The sequence below is a fragment of the Periplaneta americana genome, chromosome 7 (genome assembly GCF_040183065.1).
Source record: "Periplaneta americana isolate PAMFEO1 chromosome 7, P.americana_PAMFEO1_priV1, whole genome shotgun sequence".
Taxonomy (NCBI): domain Eukaryota; kingdom Metazoa; phylum Arthropoda; class Insecta; order Blattodea; family Blattidae; genus Periplaneta; species Periplaneta americana.
The window spans coordinates 176,543,478-176,560,264 of record NC_091123.1 but is presented as its reverse complement, the minus strand read 5'-3'; the positions used below and the strand labels follow the sequence as shown (position 1 = coordinate 176,560,264).

The following is a 16,787-nucleotide window of genomic DNA, read 5'->3' as shown; positions in this document are numbered from 1 at the left end:
AGAGGTCGGAGTCCTATGGCCGTGTGCACCATTCTCGATCATCTAGCCCGTTTATCAGCGATCACGGAAACATGGTTAATTCTTGACAATGATCAAGTTACAGATGCGGTGCACCGACATTTTCCCTCGATCAACTCAGTCCCGTCAGCTGACGGTACGCTCGCTTGAGAAGAATCATCTGAGCGCTAGGTTACCGCGTATAAAACAGCGAACGAACGCACTCTGTCAATTATCGCTTCGTTTTTGTTTGTCGGACTGCTTTCAAACATCCTCGCAGTTTTCAAATAACAAGTTTCAATAATCATGGAAGAAAAAAAAAAGAAAAGAGAACCGAACTTCTCACAGTTCGAAGTGGGAATTCCTTTAGAATTCGTCAGCAATTATGCATCCATATTACAGAATAAAAGTACTGACGGAAGTTCTCTAAGAGAAAAGCAGGCTACCTGGTTGGATTTAACCTCACAATTCACATGAGTTATACGTGTTTACATAATTCCACATAATTTGTAACGTAATTTATACAGTGGTTATTTCAGTTATTGATAATTGGGAAAATTTCAGTATAAGGATACCTCACTGACAATTATCTTGAAATAGGCTACTAAAAAGAGCAGATTTGTATGTGTTTGTCGAATTCTCATCATCTTGCTTATGAAAAGACACATTTCAGTACCAATAATTTATTTGGGAAAATTTCAATATACTGATACCTCGCTAAAAAAAAAAAAAAAAAAAAAAAAAAAAAGCAATTCGTCTGTGCATGTCGAATACGCATCATAATGCATATGAAAAGGAAGTTTTTAGTGCCAATTTATTTTGTGTGCACAAGTTTGGAATTTTGGAGTAAGAGGGAAAGGAAAGTATCTTTGTTTCTTTGTTCTGAAATTTATCCATTTATTTTGTGTTCACAAGGTTGGAATTTTGGAGTAAGAGGGAAAGGAAGGTATCCGTGTAATTTCTCTTAATTCAAGCGTAAATAGCCTAATTGTCCAAAACGTCCTGTAGGTCCTAATAGTTTCAAACGGCAAATCTATAGCCTAGCAAATAAGTGATAATCTCGCATTCTACAAAATTGTCATTCAGTTTTACTATATTACTACCTGCATAGAATAACTACTTTATTATTATGTTAACAAAATTGGACAGTTAGGCCTAAATAATATTTTGTCCTCAAGTAAAGTCCCGATCTTCCAAAGCAGAAACATATATAACACATTAGTTTATTTTGAGAAAAAAAAATTTATTATTCATCTACAAACTTACTCTTTCTACAATAACACCAATTCTGCTATTTCCGCAGTGATTTGCGTGTTCAAGATACATCATTTCATCTTCAATTGAGGACCGTTTTTGCAAAAGTCGATAGATGCAGAATTTTTCGAAAGTGAGTTACATATGGATAGCGTATATTTTCTTTCTCCGGAATCGATCTATGAAATCAGATTTACCAAAACTTGATTCATACCGTATGTAGAGACTACCAAACCTTCCAGTTTTTTTTTCAAAGCTCGATAGATCCTGTCACTTAGTGTAATTTCTGTAAAATCTTGATTTCTGCATCTATCGACTTTTGCAAAACCGCTCCTCAATTCCATCAAGCACGTCAAATCGTGCCGCCATTTTGGTTTTCTCGACTTGACCATGTTCAATTCAAGATAATCGGTCCCACATCCGTGATCAAATTTGATCATCATCAACTCGCTTGTTTAACTTTGATCGAGATTGATACTCCGCAAATTGGCGTTGAAGATGGTCAAGTGCTGACTTAACCATGGTCAAATTTTAATCGAGAATGGTGTACACGGGCACTAGTCCCCTTCTCATACTGCCACTGATAACTTATCTGGGACCAAAATTCTTTAGCTGCATTCGGATTTTAGCAGTAGTTTTCACAGTAGATAAGCGCAGTTTCGCCTTATTCACTCTGCACAGCAACACAGAATCATCCGGATCCGTCTACGTTGGATGGTGGATTGACGCAGCTGTGCCTTATACGGCATAGGCACCGAGACAGACCCATTAACGCGGTCGGTCATTAAGCATACATACGAACGAAGAAATAATCGACAAGGTCAGGATATTAACGTGGCGAAAACGCTGCATTTACATCCCGAAGAAGGACGCTGCTTTCAGCACATCCTCCCTTACAAGGCCGGCCGTGCTATGAAATAGGACAAAACACAGTAGGGGAGAAGTGGGTACAGTAAGACAGGGGGAACAGTGAGACATTTTTTATTAGATGGTAAATTTTGATGTTAAGATGTTGGTAAGACTTTTTTATTAGATGGTAAATTTTGATGTTGAGATGTTGGTAACAGTGAAGTTGTATGTTGCATGAGTAAATGTAAATGTTATGTTTTATTTAACGACGCTCGCAACTGCAGAGGTTATATCAGCGTCGCCGGATGTGCCGGAATTTTGTCCCGCAGGAGTTCTTTTACATGCCAGTAAATCTACTGACATGAGCCTGTCGCATTTAAGCACACTTAAATGCCATCAACCTGGCCCGGGATCGAACCCGCAACCTTGGGCATAGAAGGCCAGCGCTATACCAACTCGCCAACCAGGTCGACTGTTGCATGAGTAAAGTAACAGTATTTTCATACTCGATTTGATTGTAGTTATAAAGGTGAGTGATAAAAAAATAATTCGTAATTTTTCACTCCAGAAGTAAAATTTTGGCATGTGTTGAATGAAGGTTATACAGGGTGTATCTAAATTGGTGTCAAATATTTTGAGGACGTGTTCCTAACATCAAAACAATTAAAAAAGTTAATAGGAACATGGGTACGAAAACCATTCCTTAGGGAGTTATTAAAGGATTTGTCCCTTAATTGACCGCTGATTGTTTGGTGGTTTTTTGTTTGTTTGTATTTTGTAGAGCGAAGAAATCAGAATAAAATGTATTCTGTGAGTGAATAGAACGAAATGATTTGCATCATTTAATTGATGATGTGCTTTTGGACGTCATCCAACGAATGTGTTTTAACACGATGCTGCTCCAGCTCATTTCAGTCTGATAGTTCGTAATTCCCCAAAGATGTATTGGTCGAAGGGGATTCATTGCATGGCCTGCTCGATCGCCTGATTTCAATCCAATGGATTTCTTCGTCTGGGGACATTTAAAGTCCCTGGTTTATGCGAATCCTGTACTTAATGTTGATATTCTGAGAGGGTATCCAAACTGGATTTCACGAAATACGAAACACTCCAGGAATTTTCAACAGAGTACGCCAGAGCATGTAACGCAGGTTTAGGGGACACATCGAAGCAGAAGGAAGCCACTTCGAGCGATTTTTGTAACATTAAATTTTGTCTTGTAACTCTGAAATAAATTATTTTGAGACCAATGTTCATAAGTACTTTTTGTAATGTTTTGGTGTTAGGAACATGTCCCCGAAATATTTGACACCAATTTAGATACACCCTGTATTGGACATACAAATGAGATATAAATATGAATGTTTTGTTAACTAATACTATGGTATTTGAGATTATGTTTGGCAAAGTTTCGTCTTTCTTGTTTTAATTTTGAAGTGATGGCGTCATTTTTAAATGAACTATGCGCAAAAGGAACCGTGAGACATGCCATTGAAGTGTACACTGAGACGTCTCACTGTCCCCATGTACCAATGATTTGCAAAAACGAACTGTAATTATATTACATTTACCAGTAACTAACATTAAAAATGAACATACTAGTAACCAATTTAGGAACTATAGCTTAAAATAATGGCTACATTACATTTTAATGGTTTAATAAATAAAAAATTATTCACAAAATTTAAGAAAATGTTAAAAAAATAATGAAGAATTACATTAAATTCTTATAATTATAACCTTTGTTGTCGCCAAAATTTCATTTCATTTTTTCGCAAAAGTTTGAAATGTCATGGAAAATTCACTTTTCCAAATGTTCCAGATGTTTCAATGGTTTCGAAGTCAGACATCAAAATGATTCTAAATAAGCCTACAGAACATGTCAAGATAAAGAGACAGCAAGCTTTCCTTTCTTTTGAAATAAATGTAAATCATTTCAATGTCCGTTAATAGACACTGTGGTGTCTCACTGCACCCTCCTGAATGGGAACAGTGACACATTTGCAATTTTTTTTGACAAACACGTATTGTATATTATGTCCTTTATCTATTAACATTTTTGTTTATGTATTATTATACTCCGTGTTTTAATATCTATTTCTATTGCACTTGATTTAAAAAATACTTGAATTATCACTTGCATATATATGTCTTAATATTTTGTGTCTCATTGTACCCACTACTCCCCTACACTAAAGAAGACTTTTATTTCTCACATGAAGTTCAGTTTTTAAATGCTGTTCTAATTGTGACTTCATGGAGCAGCCAATGCGTTTGTCACACGCTTTGCATACCTCGATTTTACCATCGTAGTAAAGGGATCGTCAATTGAAATCCAATCTTTTAACTTGGATGCGAATGGCAGTACACTAGCTACTTGTAGCATCTGATGTCAAAATAAACTTTTTTTTCGGTCGTATCGAAAATTGTTACATGTGTGCTTTGTGCCTATTTTTCGAGTCAATTTAAGAGAGATCTGTAAACACAGTACAGAATATAAAATGTTTTAATGAAACATTCACATATTTTACTGATGGAATGATTGTAGGCCTATGTGACAGTGGGTAGTAAGAATAAAGCTTAAGTACTTTCTCAAGGTTTATGCTTTTGAGTATGAGCACTTCCTGTGATTATATACTCGTAACCACTAGAACATACTCATTTTCGTAAGAATAAAGACATTCTAAATAACGCGAATATATACTCATTTCTACAGCCTTCTTGATCGTTTAAAAGTTAGTATGTACTCGGGTTACCTTTCCTCTTTGACCACCTTGCACCGTGATGCTCAGTTTTTTTTTATAGACTTTCACATGCTATTCGCATGCTGTAGTGGTGTGTGGTTTGCTTTTTATAAATAAATAAGTAAATGAATAAATAAATAAAGACGAAAGAGACAGTGAATCAGATAAGTGACGTTAATAAACAGGACACAAGAAAATAGAACTGGGAAATCGTCATTACGGGATGTTGGATTGATAGAGATTACAATCCATTTCTAGAATTCCAGTTATGCTGATTCTATTTTTTATTATAGAGAGTTTTATATATATAATTTAAAGTTACAAGTAATTTCTTTTTGCAATTCAAATTTTACCAAACAAACTGTAATTGTTAATTATATTTAACAATACAATCTAACCTTATAATTTGATAGCCATTCATATTTTTATAGGTTATGGTTTTTACGAATAACAAATACGTGTTTAACCTTTCTCACATTCACTTTTGTGAAGCGTTAAAGGCTTCTGAAGTTCACGTCTTTTTCTATATTTTTCCATGAGGTACTACATTGTTGATAAATTCTGCCATTTTTTTATTTAATTCTACACTGAACACAAATCAACAAATATTCAGAATTGAGCCTGCTACAAACCATACTCAGAATAACATGAGAACGAACTTATAAATATGAGAATATACTAGCGTTTATTCTTATCAAGCATGAGTATATATTCTGTACAAGATGGACACTTGAGTATATTCTACTATGCTTCCATGTTATGAGTATGTAATCAAAAATGAGTAGGTATTCAAATGTTTTGTCCCGCGCCGTGGCGTCGCGGTCTAAGGCATCCCGCCTAGGACTCGCGTTACGGAATGCGCGCTGGTTCGAGTCCTCATGGGGGAAGAAATTTTCTCATGAAATTTCGGCCAGTGTATGGGATCGGTGCCCACCCAGCATCGTGATGCACTTGGGGAGCTACGATAGGTAGCGAAATCCGGTTGCGAATACCAGCTATAGCGGCTGGGGGGATCATCGTGCTAACCACACGATATCTCCATTCTGGTTGGATGGCATGTGGGCGTGAGGCCAGCAGCCGGCTGGTCGGTCTAGGCCCTTCACGGGCTGTAGCGCCACGGATTATTATTATTATTATTATTATTATTATTCAAATGTTTTTATTCTTACTAACAAGAGTATATACTTACTTACTGGGTTTTAAGGAACCCGGAGGTTCATTGCCGCCCTCACATAAGCCCGCCATTGGTCTCTATCCTGAGGAAGATTAATCCATTCTCTATCATCATATCCCACCTCCCTCAAATCCATTTTAATATTACCTTCCCATCTACGTCTCGGCCTCCCTAAAGGTCTTTTTCCCTCCGGCCTCCCAACTAACACTCTATATGCATTTTTGGATTCGCCCATACGTGCTACATGCCCTGCTCATCTCAACGTCTGGATTTAATGTTCCTAATTATGTCAGGTGAAGAATACAATGCGTGCAGTTCTGTGTTGTGTAACTTTCTCCATTCTCCTGTAACTTCGTCCCTTTCAGCCCCAAATATTTTCCTAAGCATCTTATTCTCAAACACCCTTAACCTATGTTCCTCTCTCAAAGTGAGAGTCCAAGTTTCACAATCATAAAGAACAACCGGTAATATAACTGTTTTATAAATTCTAACTTTCAGATTTTTCGATAGCAGACTGGATGATAAAAGCTTCTCAAACGAATAATAACAGACATTTCCCATATTTATTCTGTGTTTAATTTCCTCCCGAGTGTCATTTATATTTGTTACTGTTGCTCCAAGATATTTGAACTTCTCCACCTCTTCAAAAAGATAAATTTCAAATTTTTATATTTCCATTTCGTACAATATTCTCATCACGAGACATAATCATATACTTTCTTTTCGGGATTTACTTCCAAACCTATCTCTCTACTTGCTTCCAGTAAAATTCCCGTGTTTTCCCTAATCGTTTGTGGATTTTCTAACAAGAGTACATACTAAAAAAAAAAGTCCAGTATATACTATATACTCATGTTTATTCTTACCACGGAGTAAGTTTGGAAACAGCCTTCTTGAAAGACCGTTGGAATTGCAGAGTTGAGATCTGGAGAGGGATCGTCATTAATGGAATCTCCCTCGGAGGCTGCTTTCGCGTCTAATGCTTTGAAAATTTAAGAGGGTCAAATTAATGATTTAAATCAGTCATTCGTTCAAGTGAATGATTCGCTACCTCGCTCTCGCTATCTCCGAGATAAAGAGAAGAGAAGAGAGGAGGAGTTCAGTTGCGTTTTCGTTGATTTCCCGTTGTTGCTGCGACACAAGTATAAGTTGGTGGGCTCCCGGACCGAGGAGAGAGGGACAGAGATCAATAATGAAGTGATCGTATATTCCCACGCATTGCAGAACAGACTGAGGAGGCTTTCTTTTTGTCAGCCAGACCGGCTAACATTCTCCCATGTCTGCCATCCGTCTACCTCAGCGCCTGTTGCAGATTGTACACCCCTAAATCTGCTAATTGTACAGCGAGAAACTTCAACAATAAACCGGGAACGGAAACGACAACGAGAACGGAAATATTCTCGTCACGAGACATAATCATATACTTTGTCTTTTCGGGATTTACTTCCAAACTTATCTCTTTGCTTGCTTCCAGTAAAATTCCCGCGTTTTCCCTAATCGTTTGTGGATTTTCTCCTAACATAGTCACGTCATCCGCATAGACAAGCAGTTGATGTAACCCGTTCAATTCCAAACCCTCTCTGCTATCCTGGACTTTCCTAATGGCATACTCTAGAGAAAAGTTAAAAAGTAAAGGTGATAGTGCATCTCCTTGCTTTAGCCCACAGTGAATTGGAAACGCATCTGACAGAAACTGACCTATACGAACTCTGCTGTACGTTTCACTGAGACACATTTTAATTAATCGAACTAGTTTCTTGGGAATACCAAATTCAATAAGAACATCATATAAAACTGCTCTCTTAACAGAGTCATATGCCTTTTTGAAATCTATGGATAAGTGATCTACTGTATATTTATCCTCCCATTTTTTCTCCATTATCTGTCGAATACAAAAAATCTGATCAATAGTCGATCTATTACGCCTAAAACCAAACTGATGATCCCCAATAATTTCATCTACATATGGAGTTAATCTTCTCAAAAGAATATTGGACAAATTTTTTTACGACATCAACAAAAGTGATATTCCTCTAAAGTTACTATAGTTAGTCTTGTCCTCCTTCTTAAAGATAGGTACGATTATGGACTCCTTCCATTGTTCTGGTACAATTTCCTCTTCCCAAATAAAAAGTAAAAGCTTATAAATTTCGTTAGATAATGCGCTTCCACCCTCTTATATTAAGTCTGCTGGAATTTGATCGATACCTGGAGACATATAATTTTTCAGATTTTCTATCGCAATTTCGACCTCAGAAAGTGTGGGTTCGGGTATAAATGGCTCAGCAATTTGTATATGAATTTCGTCCCGATTATTTCTATTTCGCCTATATATATATATATATTTATTTAGTAGTTGTCCAAAATAATTTTTGTGAATATAATAATAATAATAATAATAATAATAATAATAATAATAATAATAATAATAATAATAATAATAATAATAATAAATTTAGCCTGCTAGATCCCGTAAGGGCAAGGGCCTCCTGATTGACAGGGCTCAGTAGACTTAATTCGTTAGGTGAGCTGGTCCTAAGGAGTGATATCATCGAAGTTGGCTGCACTACTTCGTTTCTATGTACACAATCTAAACACTATTTGGGCTATTCCATCTCAAATCTACCGAAATATAGAGAAAATTGACCTTGCAATTTTTAAATACAATGAAATTTTTTCTGTCCGCTGTGATACAATGCTTTGTGCAAAGTTTGAGGCATCAGAACTTCATAGTGTTTAAATTAAAAATATTTAATTTATCGTATTTTCATAAAATTAGCAAATTTAAACTGTTGTGGCTCCGAAACCCTTTCACCCAATGATCAAAATCGTGGTTTATTTTGATGCTGAGAAATTAAAGTTTATATTGACATGTAAACAGTTTTTCTTACTTTTTATGGAGATGGAGAAATTTAGATTTTTCTTCATTAAGACACCTTTGCCCACGAAAAAATATTTTTAAAATATATGGTTAGATTCCGCATTGAAAGTACAAATAAACACATATCTTTTACTGGTGCATCGTTGATAAGAAAGTATTGAAAATATCAGATAAAGAAAATAAATAGTACGCGCGTGAACTGACCAGCTGATTGTGAGGAGGGAGCTAGCCGAGGTAAGCAAGGCCAGGAGACATAAAAACGGGAAGTGTCGTCTAGCAGCGCATGGCTGTCCTAGCTTTATCACAGGTTTTCATAAACACAGAAGTAAAAAGACACAAGAATTAGTTGGAGCTCACGACTCGTCACGTGACAATCAAAGTTGCCGCCGTTTATGGGTGTTGAAGCAGTAGCATTGAGAGAGAGAGAGACCTAATCCGTGAGAATCATTAAATCAGCATCTTTCACCCTGATCACTGATCACAAATATATGAGATCAGGGCTTTCACGTATGAATCATTAGACGACTCAGTCATGCCTCTTCTAAAACTAAGAAGTACATGACTTCAGTTGAATGTTTTAACTTATACATAATTACTTAGTGGCCTTTAAAGAACCCGGAGGTTCATTGCCGCCCTCACATAAGCCCGCCATTGGTCCCTATCCTGAGCTAGATTAATCCAGTCTCTATCATCATATCCCACCTCCCTCAAATCCATTTTAATATTATCCTCCCATCTACGTCTCGGCCTCCCCAAAGGTCTTTTTTCCGCCGGCCTCCCAACTAACACTCTCTATGCATTTCTGGAATCGCCCATACGTGCTACATGTCCTGCCCATCTAAAACGTCTGGATTTTATGTTCCTAATTATATCAGGTGAAGAATACAATGCGTGCAGCTTTGCGTTGTGTAACTTTCTCCATTCTCCTGTAACTTCATCCCCCTTAGCCCCAAATATTTTCCTAAGAACCTTATTCTCAAACAGCCTTAATCTCTCTTCCTCTCTCAAAGTGAGAGTCCAAGTTTCACAACCATACAGAGCAACCGGTAATATAACTGTTTTATAAATTCTAACTTTCAGATTTTTTGACAGAAGACTACATGACAAAAGGTTCTCAACGGAATAATAACAGGCATTTCCCATATTTATTCTGCGTTTAATTTCCTCCTGAGTGTCATTTATATTTGTTACTGTTGCTCCAAGATATTTGAATTTTTCCACCTCTTCGAAGGATAAATCTCCAATTTTTATAGTTCCATTTCGTAGAAAATTCTGGTCACGAGACATAATCATATACTTAGTCTTTTCGGGATTTACTTCCAACCCTATCGCTTTACTTGCTTCAACTAGAATTTCCGCGATTTCCCTAATTGTTTGTGGATTTTCTCCTAACATATTCACGTCATCCGCATAGACAAGCAGCTGATGTAACCCGTTCAATTCCAAACCCTCTCTGTTATCCTGTACTTTCCTAATGGCATTTTCTAGAGCAAAGTTAAAAAGTAAAGGTGATAGTGCATCTCCTAGCTTTAGCCCACAGTGAATTGGAAACGCATCTGACAGAAACTGACCTAAACGAACTCTGCTGTACGTATCACTGAGACACATTTTAATTAATCGAACTAGTTTCTTGGGAATACCAAATTCAATAAGGATATTATATAAAAGTTCTCTCTTAACCGAGTCATACGCCTTTTTAAATCTATGAATAACTGATGTACTGTACCCTTATACTCCCATTTTTTCTCCATTATATGTCGAATACAAAAAATCTGATCAATAGTCGATCTATTACGCCTAAAACCACACTGATGATCCCCAATAATTTCATCTACATATGGAGTTAATCTTCTCAAAAGGATATTCGACAAAATTCTGTACGACGTCAACAAAAGTGATATTCCTCGAAAGTTACTACAGTTAGTCTTGTCCCCCTTCTTAAAAATAAGTAGCCTACGATTATGGACTGCTTCCATTGTTCTGGTACAATTTCCTTTTCCCAAATTGCTAGTAGAAGTTTATAAATTTCGCTTGATAATGCCTTTCACCTTAATTTATAAGTAGACTTCGTGGAATTGCCACGAAAATCGCAAGGTTTACTGCGCACGCGGTATAGACTGTATGAGAAGGGGACGTGCAACGGGTGAAGTATGCCTCTGATGTAAACACTGAGCAGTATACTGCTGTTACAATAAAACCTGTATCCTGCATTCAAGAAATATAATGAATGATCATTGAAGTAGGAAATGTCTAAACATGTAAATACACAATTATTTATAGTGAGATATATTAATTCTTAAATGTAAGATACTCACATCATCCTTGAATATGTGCATTGAAGTGAAGAGTTACGTACATTTTGAGCGACTGCAAAGTAACCTCCTCCGATGGTCACTCAAAGAGTTTTTATATTGGGAAAATGGACGTTCAACATCACACGATGTAATAGGCGCATATTTGAAGAACGGGAAGTCACTACTTTTTAGTACACCAACTTCAGACTTCTTGTCGTGACCTGATGGTACATAATTTATAATACGAAGTTGTGAATAGGCAAAATTTTTAGCAATAATGTTTCTCAACTTACATTTCACTTTTTCTGAAATTAGTGAAATGTTATTTTGGATAACGGTTTGTGATACTTTATCCACTATATTAAGGGCTTCTGAGAGTTGCAGACGATTCTAACAGGATGATGCTTTTGGACAAGATTTTAAAATTAGAATCAATGAACAGAATATCTTCCAATAGCTGTTCAGAAGGCAATGATTTTACAGCTGCAACAGCGGAACTGTCTATGCTATCCAATGCATCAATTACCTCCATTATTTTGCCGTAATATTCTGCATAATAATTAACAGCATCCAACCACGTTCCCCAACGGGTCAAGACTGGCTGCGGGGGTAAGGGTATTCCAGGGGCAATTATTTGGAACAGCAACACTCTCATTGTAGCATGTTTGATTGAATTCTTGTCTGCACTGAACAAATGTTAAGGTTTAACTATTCCAACCACAGTAATGCAAAAACAAGTGCTTACATAGGTATACATTATCTGTAGCTGTTCTATCTATTTGGACTGGTTACATCTCTTAACATGAACTGCTTATACTACGAGACCGGGGGGTCTCTCACCTCTTCTATAGTACCGTACATCGGCAACCTGATTGCATGCTGCGTGTGGCAATTCAACGAAGTCTACTTATAAGAAAGGAAAATGTGGAAGAATGTAAAAATCAGCAGAAAAGTCGCTAATCGTATTTTACAAAATTTGTCGCCGAGACTGATTCAAAATTCCATAGGTTTAGAGACTTATCGCTAAATAAGGCAACACTGTACTACAGTACTAGATTACAAGATGCATGCAAGCAATAAGGACTTGCCTTAATATCTTCATTAAAGGTCGGATTCTGACTACATCCATTTCTAGCTTTTCTCTTCCATGGTGGGTGTCGTCTTTCTCCGTTAACCTCTGCACGCCTCTGCTTGGCCCAACAGCCGTCTGCATTATCGGGCGGTGGTGGTGCTCTTGCTGCTTTGTCTGCCCCACAACTGTTCTGCAATAAGGCAAACATACAGACATATGACCCATCCACTGTGTGCGCACTCTCTCAACATTACTGTATACGGGGAATGGAATATTATAGGTTTAGGACTTTCCTGATTTTGTATGGAAACAAAGGACAACAATGGTATGCATAACTTACTGTTTGATTATTTTTTTATTTGATCAAAAAGGGATTATTTTACAGGGACATCATTTTATTTTTACTAACATTTCCTGTATTAACCTGGCTATACCTTTGGATCAACGATTGAAAACCGGAATAATAATATACGTTTCGCTTTTTCAATCTTTTCCTCGAACATGAAAACAAACATACCGCTCGTGTATCGTACATTATTTTGTGCGAAGATCGTTTATTACATACCTGAAACACGAATTTCTAATTAGTTGCAATGAAATCTCCATCTTGGTTTCGGTTTAATGACGGCAACTTCGGAAAACAAAAATATCTTTCTTCAACATTGTTGCTATAAAATGTTTTCTGTGTTTACTATACTCCAGCAGGCCGTGATATACGTCTGTCTTCCCCCCCCCCCCCCCAGTCTATAAATGCGAACTTAAAACAAACGGTAAGGTTATGTAATGATTTATTTTTCATTTTAATATTTTAACAATATTATTTATATAACATATTGCAGTAATAACATCGGCATCTGGAATCTTGTTGATTTTTTCACGGCTTCCTTAATGTTACTTGTATCAGGAATGCAATACGTTTCGTGGAGTAGTAGACTTTACTTAATTTTTGCAAATATTTAAAAACAATAATTAACATTGCAATTTAGGTGAAATTGCAGTGGTAAGGTTGCAATTTATAATTATTACTATGTTAAACGTCTCTAAAAATAATAAGTTAAAAGCCTAAAGCAGTAAAATGAATGTCGCGCTTAAGCGGTAAGAAGAGGGAAATTGTTATGTGTGTTACGTTGGGAATACTGAATGTGGTATTTCACACTTACCGCGTATTGGTTCTGTGCGGAAAATAAACAAATACGCACGATCTCCCACAAACACTGTTTGCTACCCCTTTCACGACTGGAGTTCGATGATACTGGCGTAATATACAAACAAATCACTTTACTAGGTATATGAAGGAAGAAAAGTAGTTCATCCATTTACGTAAATTAGGAAATATCACGCTTTTGAGTTTGATAATTTTTGGGTATTTGTTGAATCAAAATACAGTACAGTATTAACAATGAGTGTTTTTACTCACGAACTGAGTTATCCATGCGAACGTATTCATTATGCAGTGTATATTATACTGTCTACAGCACATTAGCGTACACTATAGAGAATGAAGTTAAATTGAAAAATAATCATAATATGGATATTTAAAGACATTTTTGAAAATGGTGGCCGTTCATTTCGATACTGGCTTCTTTTTTTTTGTGCTTATTATCGCACTATAGACTATTGTACCTAATTCCAATTACCAGTTTCGTACTTTATACCAATAACTCATGTTGAAATAATTCTGTACCTACTCTATAAAAGATTGCCTTACGTACTGTAAATTCAATCTTCACTTCTGCCCGATCCGAAAAGATAAAATTACTCAGACATTCTATCTACTGTCCGTCCAAGTGGTAATGTCGCAGGGTCGTAGAAAGGGAGGAAATCACGTGACAGTTAATTACTTAACTAAGCCCTTTTATTTAAGTTATTTTAAACAATTGTGTGGTTATAATATTACGTACACGTCTAATTCCTAACTGAAATTAATGTTCTCAGAAAAGAGCCAAGACAGCCTAGCCACTAGCCTTTACAGAGAGGCGAATAGCAGGTGGGGGAAACCGGGATGCGACGTAGGCAAAAGGAAGACAGTACCTGTGCGAAAATGATTCAATATTGAAAGCTCTTTCGTCACTGGAAAACGCGAACATATTTTTGGAACATACTGTTTACAATGACTGTAAGGCTACTATGACTGTATATGCGGTCTTGGATCTGTGTGGAGGACGGTTGAACTTCATTAGTAGAAGGGGTGGGAATGAAGTACATTCAGAAACTCAGGTACAATAAAAATTGAAGTAAAAATAAAATGATGTCCCTGTATAAGTATTTACATATGCCTAATACAGGGTGTTTCAAAATTGATGGTCACAAAGTTCGGGCGTCGGAAACTGCACACCAAAATTAGATACCTGTTTTGGGTCATCTAGGAACTGCACACCAACATTTTCTACCTGGATTACGGTCATATGGAAACTGCACACCAAAACGTTTTCGACCTGCTTTGCCGATAGTACACATAGTTTTAATTTATCAAAGTGTTTTAATTTTGTTCGAAATGGAGCGTTTGTTTACATCTGAAAGTGAATGGGGAAATTTAGATGCCTTAAAAGAAATAAAGTTCGACGTACTAGGCTTAAGCGAAGTTAGAAGAATGGGAGAATCAATAATAGAAAAAGAAAATGGTGATCTACTGTTTCACATAGGCACAACCCCAGGCCAGAAAGGTGTGGGGTTCATTGTCAAAAGAGACCTAAAACACATGGTGATGGAACTAACGGGTATATCAGAAAGAATAGCAGTCCTAAAATTAGCAACGAGAAATTCTCCAGTGACGATTATACAAGTGTACGCCCCTACAGAAGCAAGTAGCGAAGACGAATTAGAAAACTTTTACAAGAGTCTAGATAACGCACTAGAAAAGTTCAAGTCACCAACGAACCTAATCATAGGCGACTTCAATGGCAAAGTGGGGTCACGCAGCCACGAAGATGAAGAACCAGTCGGACCACATGGATTTGGGAGAAGAAATGACAGAGGAGATAGATTGGTCCAGTTTGCACAAGAGCACAGATTGAAAATAGCCAACACCTTTTTCAGGAAAAATCCCCAAAACAGATGGACGTGGAGATCACCCAACGGCAGCACGAAAAACGAAATTGACTACATCCTGAGCAACAGACAAAACTCCATAAGTGACATTCAAGTCGTAACAAACCTAAAATTCAGCACTGATCATAGAATGGTAAAAGCAACACTGAAACTAGAAAAAAGACGACGATGGAAGAAACATTCAAAACCAAGCATAGAAATGTTAGACAATGAAGAATATAAGAGGCAAATGCAGAATCGGATGGCACAGACGGACTTCAGCACAGGAAAAACGCCACAAGAACTATATGACTCATTAGAGCACTGCATACTCCAATCATACGAAGACACTCAAAAGGCAGACAAGGGAAAGCTAAGCGAGGAAACCATAACACTAATCAAACGTAGATCGGAGCTGTACCTCACGAGAGATGACTCTGAAAGAAACAAAGAAGAATACGCCAGGATAGATAAGCTAACAAAGAGAGAAATACGAAAAGACATCCGAAACCACCGAGCATCTTCTACGCGACAGATACTTGAATCTTACAAATCAGTCAGAAAGGCAAAAAGAGAGCTATATGGAGGCAGACAATGGATATTAGGAACCAAAGACCCGTCAGGGAACCGCATCACCTCAAGGAATAATATCATCGAAGCAGCCACAAAATACTATGAATCCCTATACACAAGTTCACTCCAGAATCCTGCAACGAACCATATACCCAATACCAACCCCTCCCAGGTCACTCCTCCCATATTAGCCAGCGAAGTCAGGACGGCAATAGAAGAACTGAAGAATGGAAAAACTCCCGGCGAAGACGGTATACACAATGAATTCTTGAAGCAAGCCGCAGATCATCTGATACTGACCATCACCACTATCTACAACAAAATTCTGGACACGGAGGAAATACCGGACCAGTGGAAATCAAGTACTATAATCCTCCTCCACAAGAAAGGCACAAAAGATGACCTAAACAATTATAGGCCAATAAGTCTCATGCCTAACTTATATAAGCTGTTTTCGAAAACAATTACTAGAAGGTTAACGAAAACCCTGGATGAAAATCAACCTAACGAACAAGCGGGGTTCCGCTCAGGGTACAGCACGGCAGACCATCTCCAAACCGTAAGCCAGATCATGGAAAAGGCTGAAGAATTTCATTTAACAGTATACCTGGCCTTTGTAGATTATAGCAAAGCTTTCGATTCGGTTGAACACTCGAGTGTAATGCAAGCACTACATACGCAGGGAGTCGACAACAAATACATCACGATACTAAATAAACTGTATAATCAAAGCTGTGCCAAAGTGAAAACCGAGATCGAAGGACGACCATTCGGGCTCAAAAGAGGAGTGCGAGAAGGAGACCCAATTTTCCCAAAATTATTCACAAGTGTATTAGAAGACATTTTTCGCAAACTGAACTGGAACAGAAATTGTGGAATAAACATCAACGGCAGCAGACTAAATAATCTAAGGTTTGCTGAT

General features: G+C 37.2%; 1 protein-coding gene across 3 annotated transcripts in view; it reads right to left on the bottom strand.

Annotated features, from left to right (window-relative positions):
* The window catches only part of LOC138703781 (uncharacterized), a 391,629-nt gene that overhangs the window by 177,962 nt on the left and 196,880 nt on the right, over positions 1–16,787 (bottom strand). For 2 of the 3 annotated variants that reach the window (XM_069831957.1, XM_069831955.1), the window contains exon 3: positions 12,282–12,455. In XM_069831957.1, the coding sequence (XP_069688058.1) occupies positions 12,282–12,455 (174 nt within the window). The remainder of the gene's footprint in view (positions 1–12,281; positions 12,456–16,787) is intronic. The other variant, XM_069831956.1, reaches the window with a different exon arrangement.